The 14,752-nt window shown below is 42.9% G+C and overlaps 1 protein-coding gene and 1 long non-coding RNA gene across 7 annotated transcripts; both read left to right on the top strand.

The window, feature by feature from the left end:
- The first annotated feature begins 882 nt into the window (after positions 1-882).
- On the top strand, positions 883-5,225 carry LOC142483697 (uncharacterized). The gene is made up of 3 exons (XR_012797419.1): positions 883-1,426; positions 2,087-2,241; positions 3,625-5,225. It is a non-coding gene; the product is annotated as an uncharacterized LOC142483697 (long non-coding RNA).
- A 3,214-nt stretch (positions 5,226-8,439) lies between these two features.
- On the top strand, positions 8,440-13,780 carry LOC142483696 (nuclear receptor subfamily 2 group C member 2-like). 6 transcript variants are annotated; one of them, XM_075583718.1, is made up of 3 exons: positions 8,440-8,820; positions 12,067-12,159; positions 13,363-13,780. In XM_075583718.1, the coding sequence occupies exons 2-3, from the start codon at positions 12,085-12,087 to the stop codon at positions 13,609-13,611; spliced, it is 324 nt and encodes a 107-aa protein (XP_075439833.1). In that variant the 5' UTR covers positions 8,440-8,820; positions 12,067-12,084; the 3' UTR covers positions 13,612-13,780. The 6 variants fall into 6 exon arrangements, with proteins under 6 accessions (XP_075439833.1, XP_075439831.1, XP_075439829.1 ...); XM_075583716.1 differs by having other exon boundaries at positions 8,440-8,742; positions 13,363-13,764; XM_075583714.1 differs by having other exon boundaries at positions 12,067-12,192; positions 13,363-13,718.
- Positions 13,781-14,752: the final 972 nt, after the last annotated feature.

Raw genomic sequence — 14,752 nt, 5'->3', positions numbered from 1 at the left:
AAGAATTGTGGTCCAAAACGCTTCCATAAAATGGTTCCTGCTAAAGGACGGTCGCTAGATTAGATCACAACAGTTTAACACATTTATTTTTTCTCGTTTAATGAACATGAACCTACTGCAGTGTATCTGGTATTTGTTGACATAATACAGCGTCATCAATTTAGTTATCAGTTAGTTGTCTACATTGTGCTTCTTATATAGTGTTAATCTACATAACAGACCTACAATGGTGCACATTTCATGGAGATTGAGCAATATATATACTGTATATATATATATATATATATATATATATATATATATATATATATATATATATATGTGTGTTGAAAAACAAAAGGGATCCACCCCTCCCCCCCCCCCCCCGCCTCACCGAATACTGTGTTTTACGTTCATTGCTGATCCATACCGTGTATACTGTAGAAGTATATTCTCAGAAATGTATGTGGGATATGTTCTTGTATTTCCAAACGCCTCACTCTGCACTTGCCCCAAATTAACATATAATGGATTTTTTTTTTAAATGAATAGCGATGTCTATTCAGATCTATAATGCACCTGTTCACTAGTCAAAAATTAAATGTGTTACCCAGGCTTGTTTTCCGGTAATGTAATCCAGGGGATGTCCTGTTAATATAAAAGTTACAGTCTCAATAATAATTTTTATTGTATATAAAAAAATTTAAGGGGGTGTTGAAAAGGGGGTGTGGTAGTATATTAAATAGTCAACGTTTTCTTTTGTTGGGATCAATAGCTTTTAACTCTATTGAGATGCACATTATCCAATTCCAAAGGATATACATCAGGCAAAAGTTGACACTGTGTGCTCATTAACATGTCATTTCCCAGAATCCCTTGCTGCAGTGGAAGCACTGTATGCTGGGTGATAATGGTGAAAGGCAGGGTGGCAGACCTGTCTAAGACATGTGAATGTGCTCACAAGTGATCTTTTTATTTGCTATATGCTAACGGTGGAGGTTTTTTGTCGCCTTTTTCACCCACCATAGCTTCAAAAAATTTTTTATATATACATACTGCAGATTAGAGTTATTTGCTTTCCTGGGATTATATAGAAAGGGTTTTAAATGGTTGCACCTTTGGCATAAATCTCTTGTATACTATTCTGTAACGTATGTTTCTGTGCATACTCCACGCACCATTAGTAATGTCGGCTTATGTGCTACGTAAAGATAAAGAATTATGTCCATTGCACAGGCAGAAAATTGTGTATTTATAATGGGGGAAAAAAGATCTGAAGAGCAATGAAATGTTAAATAATGTTCTGGTCTCTCCCCAGGCAGCAGCAGCAGGAGAGAATGCCTCAATTAGTGGTTATTTGCACCGTTGCAAAAAGGGCAAAAAATACTGGAAAAAACGTTGGTTTGTTATTAAGGGCAAAGTACTGTACACCTACACTGCATGTGAGGTAAGCGCACCTGCTCAAATCAAGCACACATTTTGTTTACAAGTCGCACTTAACATATCTTATTATTCCACCTAACAATTTTTTTCCCTATTAGTGACTCCCCAAAATATCCCATGTGGGTATTAATATAAGTGTACTGACTATATTGTGCAAGAAAATAACCTTAAATCAGAAGTTCCTTTGCTTTTATAATAAAGAGCTTGTTGCAGTTCTGCAGTTGAAGTAACTAGACACTTTTTTCTTATTGTAGTGGTATTTGACTCAAGTTCACTGTGGCAAGTGAGTAAAGGCAGGCAGCTTAACTCAATCCCATATATCAAGCTAGGGAATCTTCTTATTCTGGGTTTATTTAGGGGTTTAGGGTTCCATGACAATGTCTACCAAGTAACCCATGGGCCACACTTGTGCTTTTATTTCAGCCTGAAGAGAAACAATAGTTTTTTTTAATACTCAAAATGTGACCCCGAATGCTGCAATACTGGAGGGGAGGGGGGGGGGTACATTTCTCAAAAACAAAACCCCATTGAAACTGATTGTGTTTGATTATTGGGGTGGGTTTTTTCTCCTAGGTTTTGCCACCATAATGCAACTTTCATCAACTGAACCACGTTACGTCTAAGGGGGTCATGGCTTCTTCCCCATTTCTTCTTCCTTTTTTAGGACAGAGTTGCCACGGAAAGTTTACCATTATTAGGTTTCACCGTTGTGCCTGACAAGTGGGATGAAAGCCCGAAGCTAGGAACAGTATTCCAGCTTTACCACAAGCAAACCTTGTTTTATAGTTTCAAAGCAGCCGACACCAATTCAGCAATCAGGTACAGACATCTCTGTCCACGTGTATTCTTTTATTTGATAGGTGATTACATTGGCTCGCTGGAATTCAGGGTTTTAATCAACTTCAATCTTGTTTTTTTATTTCTACTTCTTGGGTTGAGGCATATCAAGAAAACGGAAATTTGCAATAAAAACACACGTGAGCACATTTTCACACGTCTGACAGGTCTGCAACATGCTTTCCCCCATTATCTTAGGACAGGGGTGCACAAACTTTTTTGTTTGCGCCCCCTGCCTGCTCTCCTCCCGTTTGCCCCCTCCCCCCAATACCTTTTCTCCGGCATCGGCGGCATAATTTGACACCATGTGATGCCGCGTTGCCATTTGACTTCGCGTTTTCATGGTGACACGTCGCCAGAAGTCGCCGCAGCGATGGTAATAGATATACAGAGGCCTCGTGGGCTCTTCCGGCATTTAATTTAAATGTTGTGGGGAAGAGCACATGGCCTCTGTAAGTGCAGCGCCTCTCCCCCCCCCCCGCAAAATTTCGTACCCCCCAGTTTGCGCACCAGTGTTAGGCTACGGCCCCAGTCACTGCGTACACGTGCGCGCCAGAGCGTCTGCCAGTGTGTGCACCACTTCCAGCCGCGACTTGTGATCTGCGGCTGTACATCCACTGAAGAGCAGGAGATCCGACAAGGGGGGGGGGGGGAGGGAGGGGCGTGGCGGGGGTGCGGCCATGACATCACACGGCTGGTTCGCCTTCATTGGCTGAACCGACATCATGACGTGGCCAATGCTTGCCGGCCGCGGCGGCAACGCACCTCCTGCACACACAAATATTAACATATATTGATTATACAAAAAGAGAACAGCGCGGCACCCATAGCGTAAAATAGTAATTTAATATTAAAAATGTCGTGTAGATGAATCACGGACACTTACAATGTGCAGATAAAATAAAGACATGGATATAAGGTCGTTTGTAGTCACCACGATGGAGCCTCTGTGGAGGGATGGTGCTGGAAAGTCACACACTCTTGCTACGAACGCCAGGTGGGTGCGCGCGCACCTAGTCTCCTCCCGGAAGTAGATCTCGCGAGAGTGTGGGTCCCCTCCCCGTGACAGGATGCCGACACAGAGGTCAGATCTCCTGCGTCACTGTTGGATAATCCAAAACGCCGGCTCCAAATAAAGTCGTGTAACTGATGACTAATGAATTAGGTGGTTCAACGCTTTTGTCTCTAACACGGACCATTGTCCATATTGATTATACATAGGTAGGCTCATTCTCATGGCACGTTACAATCTAAAGAAATGCTTGCAATAACAAAATACATATATTGACTGGTTATTGTGCAAAATGTCATGTACTGTAGATTAGAAACCAAATACGCAATCAGTTTTTTTTTATTGTTTTGCAGGTGGGTTGGAGCCATAAAATCAGCAACTGTATTATAGCATTTACCAGCCGTGGACTGCAAGTGGCGTCTCAGTGTATGAACATTATCTGAATTCCTTTACCAGCCGTGGACTGCAAGGAGGCTTCTCAGTGTATGAACATTATCTGAATTCCTTTACCAGCCGTGGACTGCAAGGCTTCCCAGTGTATGACCATTGTCTGAATTCCTTTACCAGCTGTGGACTGCAAGGAGGCTTCTCAGTGTATGAACATGATCTCAATTCATTTTCCAGTCCCCAAGACAGAACCACTTTCATAAACTGGGCTTTGAATACTTCTTTCCCTACCGCCATCGTTTCACTTCAGCTGCCCCGGAGTCTCTCTGCCACCATCTTCCTGCGTTTATCGAGCATTTAAACATTTTGTTTGGACACACGCGCCAGGGAAAGTGGCTGGGAAGCAGATATGTGCAGCTGTAATCCCACCACAATTGAAATCGTAACATCATTTCGGTTTTGACCAGCTGTCCGTCACGTACATTTGGCGTTAACATTGCAACCTCTGCTGGCTTCCCCTGTCAATGGTGCTGCAGCCTTTCCAAACTCCCCGCGAGGCAATTCTTTGAGCTAATATCTCTGGCAAGTAATGACTGTATTTAAATGAGGCATCACCGACGACTAATGTAAAAATATATATTTCTGTCAAGCAGCACTACTTCAATTTTAAATGGCGTGGTTTACTGAGAACTTAATGTATGAGACAACATGCTTTGGTTCTTCCCAATATCTAACGCAGCAGCAGCAGTTCACTTGTAATGAGAGTCCACCAGGATCTGGAATAATCGTGTGTATAAATTCATATTCATATTCAGTGCTATGTCATTGTCTAGAGGTTTTATACTGTACTCATTTTAGATCAAAATTTGTTACTAACGTTACAGAAAGTTTACACAAACTACCATGGACTGCAATTAATTGCGAACTCGAGTATAACGCGCTCTTGCACACACATTCCATGCCAGTTTTGACACATTGATGTGGCCTTCCAGACCACTTAACTTCTTCTGAATGCAAAACACTTTGCAAATAAGTGCATACGTAACACATTTATCTTCTGCTGTGATTCCTGATAGTTTACTTACAGTAATTAGTCCTACTTACAAACGGTTTGTTTTTTTGTAAATAGCATATTTCCTTTGAGATATGGATGAATGCTCTACATTCTTTATGAGCAATTTAAAGGGGGAAAAAAATCCCTTTAACAATTACATGGGTAAAATAGATTTTGCACTACTATGTTTTATATGAGAATGGCTAAAATCAACACATGTTTTGTTAAATGGAGGATACATATTGTCATCTAGACAATGCAGAGTACTTAAAAGCATAAAATAAAACTTTTATATAAAAAAGAAATTCTCGTGTTTCATTTTTAGTCTGTTTACCACCAATTTTGGGAGGTAATTATTTCAAGCACATTTTTCAGAGACACCCAAAACTAGATGAAGTCCACAGGTGTCTTTCATAACAATATTATACGAGACTATTCTGCGCTTTATTTTACCAGGTAAACCCTTGGTCTGGATACCAGGCAGCATTCAATGGCACATTATTCCAACAACCACCTCACTAGACACATCCCAATATAATGTCAATTACCTTAGCTAGTTAGATGGCATGTCTTGATATTTTTTTTTAAAGGGATGCTTTTTTCTTGGTATTGCCATTTCTCATAGTCCCTCCATGGCTGGGCATGTCATGAAGGATATGCTCCTCCTAGTCTTGGTAGGACAGACATGATGGAGACCTACATAAGCTCTCCTATGCTGGTTTCTGGTCAGTTGTACGTCTAGCCAAGCTAAACTATTCAGTTATGAGATATGTTAGAAAATGTACCACAAAATCCTTCATTAAAGAAAAAAACACAACAGGGTGGGAGCTACCCAATGCGCTGCCCTAGGGGGACCAGGTGAAATGAATGGCAAGATAAACGTTCCGTTTTCTTTCCGGCCCATCCAAGTCAGCGCATGACTTGAGGGAATGTCCCAGGAGCTTAAATAAACACTGTTCAGCTCCAGGGGCATTATTGGCCAGTATCGCCCGGTTCTTTGAGGATTATTATTTAAGTACTACAGAACTGAATTATGAAATAAACGTCTGTAATGCGCATTTAAAGTAGCAATTTACCCAAGAAGCCTAGACGTTCAACACCTGTAGGGTTAGTATCTTGTGCGCTGACCAATTCCTGCTCTAAATAAAAAACACCATAAGCGTTAAAAACCATGATTTATATTAACCTCCAACGTCCGAGACTACCAAAGTAACCTTTACTGTTGAAATTTGCAATTTTAACCTCACATACACTTAATATTTCAAATGTTATATATAGACCATGTGACTGCGTAATGCTAAAGACCCCAACAGTAGGATAAATGAATGAATAACCAGATACTTGTAGGGGGGACCCCTAAACATAATAGAAGACAGGTACTGGGTTGCAGTCCCGGATGGTAAGATCACTAATAAGTGACGCTGTAGTTAACAATAACACCATATAGCGTACTAATTGTCTAAATAAAGTCCTGAACAGGAAAACATGTAGCAAGCGATTGACTCACTCTGAGTGCTGCACAGTCCATGCTATCCAAAAGGTGAGGGGTCCCAGGTGTGCTTCCTTCCAAGGGGTAGGCTAGTAGTATACCCCCCCCCCCCCCCCCCAAAAAAAATAAGTCAACACAGACACACTCAGGAGTCCTGAGAACAGATAGAGGAAGAAATGTCATGTTTAATCAGAAAACAACTTAAAAGGTTATGGGAACCATTAAAAGCACAAGATTCAAAATTGACTTTCCTTGCCTTGTTTCCAATTACATTCATCATTGTGAATTCCTGTGGGTTTCTGTTTGGATAAATATTGATTTACAACTGTTTGCAAGCTCTCTCTAAATAACAATATTCTAAAAGTTACTTTAACGCAGCTTTATAAGCACCACTTCACTTTCTCAATGATGTATGCAGTCTCCTAACACAGGGGCACACAAACTTTATTTTGCACTCCCGCCTACTCTCCTCTGTTGGTGCACCCCCTCATCTCAGGGTCGTGTGATGTCACCTGACCCGCGGCATCATTTGACATCACATTATTACGGCAACTGTTACATGCCATGGTAACGCGCCCTGAAGCCGGCTGAACCAATGTCTAACCTCATTTAAATGCAAAGAAGAGCACAGGACCTCTGCAACCGCCCGCCACCAAAAAAAATAATATATATATCACGGCCGCTGTCCTAACAATCCTATTAACGCTAGATTTACATTGCAATTCGTTTGAAATTTCGTATTTAAGACTTAGCCTACATTTGGCAAGTTATTAAACAGTAGATACAGAAAAAAAAAAAAAAACCTCAAAAAACAAAAACAAGTGTTGACAGTAGACACTTTATTGCTGTTCCAACATATAAGTTGTACTTACAATTCCTTTGACTGCAAATTCTATTTGTTTCAAACAGGTGTATTAAAAAAAAAATATAATAGTAAATTCACCTGGGCAGGGACTATAATAATCCTATGTGCTGCATACCATGCATTATACTGTAATTGTGAAGCGCTTTGAATCTTATTGGGAGAAAGGCACCATGTGAAATTAAAGTTACATAAAAAAAACAAAAAAAAAAAAACAACAATTTGAGATACTTGGTAGGATCGTCTGACTTGCATTGGGTGAATTGTTTTTTCCCCCCCAATAAACTACATTTTCAGTCGATTTTGAAGGAGTCTCCTCCTCGAACTGGGGAGTTGCAGACAACTATCACCAATTCTCTGTGAGTCTTCAAATGCTGAGTGTCACTTAGCCTCTGTGTCCCTAATAGCAGTACTTTTCCATTCTGATTTGTTGGTCCAGAACCTGCAATTTTTTTTAGTTCCTATATGTTACCCCAAAAAATAAATAAAAGCTGGCACTCACCAATTGTGTCCTCAATTCATTCACTTATCAGTTGGGGCATTGATCCTATGCATCCGTGGCTGATTGGCCCTCATGTACAATAATAGTTCATAAAAATATGAGTTCTTGTAGTTTACTTTAAGCAGGTGGCTTTCTTTATGCTGCTACTGTACCTTCTACAGCAGGGGTGTGCAAACAGGGGGAGTGGCCGTTAGAGGTCCCACACTCTCCCAAGGCATTTAAATTAAATGTGAGAGGACCACAAGATGCCTCTAACGTCTACCTGGTCATGACAACCAAAGTAGTCAAATGGTGATGTCGCTTTGCCATGGCGGGCCTGGAGCCGAGCAGGGAGGGGGCCTGAGCAGGGGAGGAGAGCGCAGTGGGAAAACTTTGCGCACCCCTGTAAATCTACAGCATACATAAAGGGTGTTAAAAATTAAAATCTGTTCAAGTTCAGACACTAATTTTAGTGGCAAAAAAAAAAAAATTGCAGCGTTTCAGGGCCCCCTTTCTACATGATTTTGCCAACTCGAGCTGAAGTGCGGGGCAGATCCCGGTCCCACTCGCCGATGCTGAAGTTGGGCCTGACTTCAAGACCCACCCACAAAAGGTTTGGCGGGTACCACTACTGTAGAAAGTACCAGCATTAAACAAGCCAACGGCTTAAAGTAAAATACAAAGACTACTTTTTTTCTACAGTACTTACACGATAATATCTGTGCTTAGGAGTCAGGATACAAATGGGAATGAACAAAGGAATAAAACTGAACTAAAATCGTTGCAATAAACAAAAACTATAGCAAGAGCCCAGGTCCCCAGGACTAAAAAAACCACCCACGTGTCAGATCAGCCTTCCGGGGGGAGGGGCTACGTCCTGTGCCCGCCTATCCGATTCAACCAATCAACGTCACGCACCTCGTGACGTCCCCCACGCCCGCGCTCCGTCCACCCAGCGCGAGAGGGAAAAGGAAACAGGAGAGGGGGAAAAAAAAAAGGCGGCGGAGCGCGGGGTCACGACCTCTGACCTCTCACCGAAGGGAAAAAAATTCAAAACAGAACCAAAAATAAATATCATTTACCGGGAATAAACAGAAAATACATCTAGCGAGGACAGGAGGGCCCCCCGGAGACCCGCCGAGGGAGGGGATGCGGCTGTGAAGCGGAAGGATACAAGGCCTCCACCTCCTCAGACGAGGTAAGGAAGATGAATACCCGCGGCCTAGTCTGAGGAGAGGCCCCGTCACCTCCGGCGGAGGGCGGGGCGCCTGTACTGGTAATCTTACCCCCAAGGCTGCGGCCCGCAACCAAGCTCCCGCCGCTCCCCCTCAGTCCTACTAACCGTCCTCACACGTAGTTGGAGCAGCCTGAATACCCGTCGCCGGTGTCGGAAGTAACGGGAGGGAGGGGCAGTTGTACATCCCGTGAGGCGCCGCGGGCGAGAAAAGGGCCATGGGTGAAGGAGGGTGGCCCCGCGCGCGCGCGCTGGGTCAGACAGCCAATGGGAGGAGGGGGCTCCTCGCGCCCGCTGGGACAGAGCCAATGGGAGGAGTAGGGGCCCCGCGCGCGCTGGGACAGGCAGCCAGGGGGAGCCCGCGCCAGGCAGAAGTACCTCAGACAGCTCCGGGCCGCCCCTCCTCCCGCGGCCCTGAGGGAGCCGCACGGGGGAGGTAAAAAAAAAAAACCCCAAAGCTGAGGTAATGCTAAGATCTGACCCGCTCTCTGGCACCCTGCCAAGACCCTCCATCTTTATTTTTTCTACCCCTCGCATTCTGCCTCCTTTATTTACCTTTGGGGCGGTACCTCGGGCTGAGCGGCAGCGCTGTGGACCAATCAAGTAATCGCGCCGGCTGGATGGGCGTGACCTCGGTGGGAGGGGCTCGGGACATGATTGTTTTAGGTGACCAATCAGGAAGAGGTGTGTCAGCTGATCATTGCGTAGAGCAGTTACTGTTAGAGCATGGCGTTCCCATGCATCCTCTGTCTGATATATATACATACACACAACGGCGATGTTACAATGAATAAAGCAAGCAAGGGTTTTATTTAAAAACTGTCTCTTGGAATGTTATCTGTGCTTATCCCTCCCGTGTGTGTGTGTGTGTGTGTGTGTGTGTGTGTGTGTGTGTGTGTGTGTGTGTGTGTGTGTGTGTGTGTGTGTGTGTGTGTGTGTGTGTGTGTGTGTGTGTGTGTGTGTGTGTGTGTACAGCGCTTTTCAAAAAGATTACTTTTAAGTCTGAAGCACTTATTCCCTTTGTGTTATTTATATCTTATTATTTATATGATTGTAACTATTACTGCTGTGAAGCGCTATGTACATTAATGGCGCTATACAAATAAAGACGTACATACATTTTTGAATATATATATCTATATATAATGTTATCGTGTATCGTGTTTATAACGTATCATGTATATATACAATGTGTATATATAATGTATCCTTTGTATATAGACGGCGACGCGTTGGATAGCGTCACCCGTTGTCGTGGCCGTCGCCGCTAGCGAAAGTTGTATTTCGCTTTCCGGCGACGTCGCTGGGCGACCAGGTCTTTGATTGGTTCAGAGGCTGTCACACGTGGCGACAGCCTCTGAAAAATCAAATTTGACCGGCTTCAAGAATTAGCGTCGCTCCCGTCGCGCTTACTATAAGCGCACGCAACGGCGGCAATGCATTTGTTTTGCCGCTACGTCGCGTCGCCGTCACTATAAGCGCAGCCTTACTGTCACAAACATGTTGTAATGCAGCAGTGTCACCTGCACTTTTAGAAGAAGATCAGGTGTGTGGAGTCTGCTAAGGGTCAGTCTTTTGTTCCAAAGTCTACTAATGGCAGTGACCCGTGTTAAGGGGTGAAATCTGGGTGGTTGATGTCTTTGTTACCAAAACCCAACACCTACATGATATTTTGACCCTTTGGACTCAGCTCCGATCGTCATCACAGGTCACTAAAAGCTGAGGTTGTCATCTTCCTAGAAACATGCAAAATATAAATGAAGGAGAAATGTCATAAGGACCCATGGGTGACACCTACTTGTGCGTTGCCCCAGTGTCATAGTGCACTCAAAGGGTTAAATCATTATTTTGAAATAGGTTTGTAAATCTGATGAGCTGAGGCTCCCATTTTTCTGAAGTCGTATTCGACAAGCGTTTGCACTGGCAAACCCCTTCTCTTTTCCTCCCGTACATTTTTTGGCTCTCTGATAAGAACAGGGTGGATGGGATGAGGTTAAATAAAAGAAGATTGACAAATACTCCCCCATTCAGAGGCTCCAGGTAAATGCAATCTAATTAATTTCCAAAACAACAAAAGTAGTAAAAATGTGCTTTGCGCACAGTAGCATTTATAGAAGGAAGTCCATGCCTTCACAAGTATAAATATATATTTAGGGTCACACCATATTGAAAGTAGCTCTGTTATGTGATATTTCTCATTAATCCTCACAATGGACTTGCTGAGCTGGGAGACTCCATGTTTCTTTGCGACTATTTTAGACATAAGAAACTGGACAATAATTCCTATTGAAGAGTACACGAGCTGTAAGTTTTTACTTCTGCTTTTACGTAGACTTTTTTGAGGTAAACAATAAGTTAGGGTTATTATTCCGCAGGCTTCCTCCTTGTGCATTTTGAGGCTAATGCTTGCTTTCCATTTGAACATGTTGGTTTATTTTTCCTAATCATTTTATTCCGTTTCTCAGACGTGTTCTTTAGAATCTGCTTGAACACGTACAATAATGAGGAGTGTGCCTGTATTTAAAATCCCTGTTTAGATATTTGCTCCACTTATGTCTGAATATCACGCACATTTTATTAGGGGGATGAGCTTCCTCAGGAGGGTAGGAACTTCCCTCGTTACCTAGATGTTCATTGCTTATGTTACCGATGTCCTACTGTACATTTTGAAATTACTTTCACTTCATTTAAACTTCGAAAAATAACATCATTCTTTGTACCAGTTTGCGTCATTTGTCACGAGGGATTAGACTTTACCATTCTTTTATTTCCCCTCAAAAAATCCTTCACCTCTGAATAAGCGCAAATCTGGCATACTGCATCAGATGTAAGTGCTGCGTATACATGCAGCAGCTCTGCTCCACAAAACAGAGCAGTGCATCTAAACACACTTTTCTCTACGTTGATACATAAACCCCTTTGACTAAAGTACTATATTAGGAATGGCCAACCGGTCCTCAAGGGCCACCAACAGGTCAGGTTTTAAGGATATCCCTGCTTCAGCACAGGTAGCCTTTGACTGAACCACTGATTGAGCCACCTGTGCTGAAGCAGAGAGATCCTAAAAACCTGACCTGTTGAGTTCTGGAGTTGGCCACCCCTGCACTATATCTTATGTCGCCAGTCTTTCTTCCCTTTAGATTGCGAGCTCATCGGAGCAGGGTTCTCTTGTTAATGTTGCCATGTGGTTGTGCTTGCTTTCACCCCCTCATTGTACTGCCCTGCAGCGTATGTTATAATTCATTGGAGTAAGTATGCTAAAGTGAGATGACCTTTCTCTTGTGTCAGGTTCAGGAATCTTCAGTGATGACCATCCCCTCCCAACGTATCCAGATAATCTCCTCCACAGACTCTGCATTGTCTTCCCCGCAGCGTGTCCAGGTACCGTCATTCCAGCTTCCCGGCTCTTTCAAAGTATGTATGAGCTTTTGTTTCAGCGGTATATTGTTATTATTATTATTATTTTTTAATCATCCAGCATTAGTGAAGTTCCTCCACCAAAAAAATGTGTTTATTAAACCAATGCAGCTTAAATTCTTAATTCTAAGGTAAGATATCGAAAATAATTGTAAGGCCTCGCCCGGGCTCGCGATCAGAACGATCAAACTCAATCCCCCCGTCCATACTGCGCGCACGTGAGCGTGGGGAGGCGCGACGCTTGCAGAGACAATTTTTTTTTTTTTGTAATTTGTCGCGCTTGCCCTGGTCACGTGCTCGGTTCAGGCAATGAGGGCGAACCACCCACGCGCGCAGCTAGCTGGCCCGGAATCGACCCGAGCAACATGAGCGCCTGACGTCACGGCGCTCGAGCGCCAGCTCGCTCGCTTTTACCCTGGACGAGGCCTTCCCATTCACATCCCAAGGATAATAGGTATTATAAGAAAAATACAATTTGTGTGATGGTAAGGCCTAGAATCATAATGGAGAAGATAGTCACACGCCAAAACAGTCATGAGTCTTTATTCAATCAGCATTTCAGTGCTCACTTATTCCGACATCGGTGTCCAGCTATGTAAGGAGCAAAATATTGTCTGAATAAATATTCGTGCCTATTTGAGTGCAGGAGTGCTCTTCTGTCTTCTACATTGGGATCCAAAACATCGTAAATGCAAACAAATTGTAATTACTAAAATAATGCGCTATTTGCTACCATTTAAAGCAGCATGCCCATATTTTAATGTAGGTTTGTAATATTTGTATTACTTGGCAGTCCTTATCTTATAGTCCAGTCAAAAGTATGTTATTAAAGCAGTCTGCACTAAGCTCCATATTGTGCATTTTATTTACTTTAAGAGGCCTCTTCATGCCCTTTCCAACGTTGTTTTTATTTTTAAAATGAGATGCTGCGTTTAGGAGGTGTGTAGTTGAAATGGAGCGTACGGCAGAGTTAGTGAAGTCTAAAGGTTACAGTTGTAACCTCAACAGCTAAAGATGGGGGGAAAAATTACGTAATTTTTAACAGTAAAAAAATAAAATTAAAAGCAGGTGAAATGCAGGCTTCGGTGGGGGGAGTTCTGCTTTAATATGAGCAGTGACATGTCAGGCAGCGCATGGCATATACAGCTATTCTATTGTCTTATACAGATAGTGACAGATCAGCAGACCGGGCAGAAGATTCAGATAGTGACGTCCGTAGACTCGTCTATATCGTCCAAACATCAGTTTATTTTGACCACTCCTGGTGGAACTGGAGCAGGGAAGGTGATACTGGCAACACCCGAGTCTGCCAATGCAAAGCAGCTTATCTTCGCCACCACAGAAAACATTGTGCCCGGGCGGATACAGGTATGTGCTCGAGAGCAGGACATTGCATTTGCAAAGGTGTATTCCTGATACTCGGCACTTGCACAAAGTGTCTCCTTAATACCAGCATAAGGGGTTTAACTGTGTGTATTCTTTCCTTTAGCGTATAAAACATAGGGCACTACTCAGGTGTAGTACTATTGGCAAAGCAGTGCTACCTTGTAAGAAGTTATCTGGCTCTAGACGGTGTCTTGTGGTGTAGCGCCATTTAAAAAATATCAGCCATAATATTTCATGTTTATAAGCTTTTTTTAAGTTTTGGTCCAAGAAGCATCGCATGTTTTGTTTACATTTTGTCTAAATGGATTATTGGGAATCACATGTTGCATTTACATAAGGCCTAGGTTGGGTGACTTGTTTTGTGGTCACCAGAGGCCTCAGTAATACATTAAAGAAACATGATCATATTATATTTCAAGCACAACGCGTTTCCTTGTCTTTTATTTAAAAAAGGGTTTCTTTTTTTCTTAGTTTCTTTGCGGCACAAACTCACAGTATTACCATACAGACCAGTCACTGTGTAAGGACTGCACACACTCACAGTATTACCATACAGACCAGTCACTGTGTAAGTACTGCACACACTCACAGTATTACCATACAGACCAGTCACTGTGTAAGGACTGCACACTCTCACAGTATTACCATACAGACCAGTCACCATGTAAGTACTGCACACACTCACAGTATTACCATACAGACCAGTCACTGTGTAAGTACTGCACACACTCACAGTATTACCATACAGACCAGTCACTGTGTAAGGACTGCACACTCTCACAGTATTACCATACAGACCAGTCACTGTGTAAGTACTGCACACACTCACAGTATTACCATACAGACCAGTCACTGTGTAAGTACTGCACACACTCACAGTATTACCATACAGACCAGTCACTGTGTAAGGACTGCACACTCTCACCGTATTACCATACAGACCAGTCACTGTATAAGTACTGCACACACTCACAGTATTACCATACAGACCAGTCACTGTGTAAGGACTGCACACTCTCACAGTATTACCATACAGACCAGTCACTGTGTAAGTACTGCACACTCTCACCGTATTACCATACAGACCAGTCACTGTGTAAGTACTGCACACACTCACAGTATTACCATACAGACCAGTCACTGTGTAAGGACTGCACACTCTCACAGTATT

The sequence above is a fragment of the Ascaphus truei genome, unplaced genomic scaffold (genome assembly GCF_040206685.1).
Source record: "Ascaphus truei isolate aAscTru1 unplaced genomic scaffold, aAscTru1.hap1 HAP1_SCAFFOLD_3578, whole genome shotgun sequence".
In the NCBI taxonomy this organism is placed as follows: Eukaryota; Metazoa; Chordata; class Amphibia; order Anura; family Ascaphidae; genus Ascaphus; species Ascaphus truei.
Note: the sequence above shows the minus strand (reverse complement) of the source record. Positions and strands in the feature narration are given on the sequence as shown.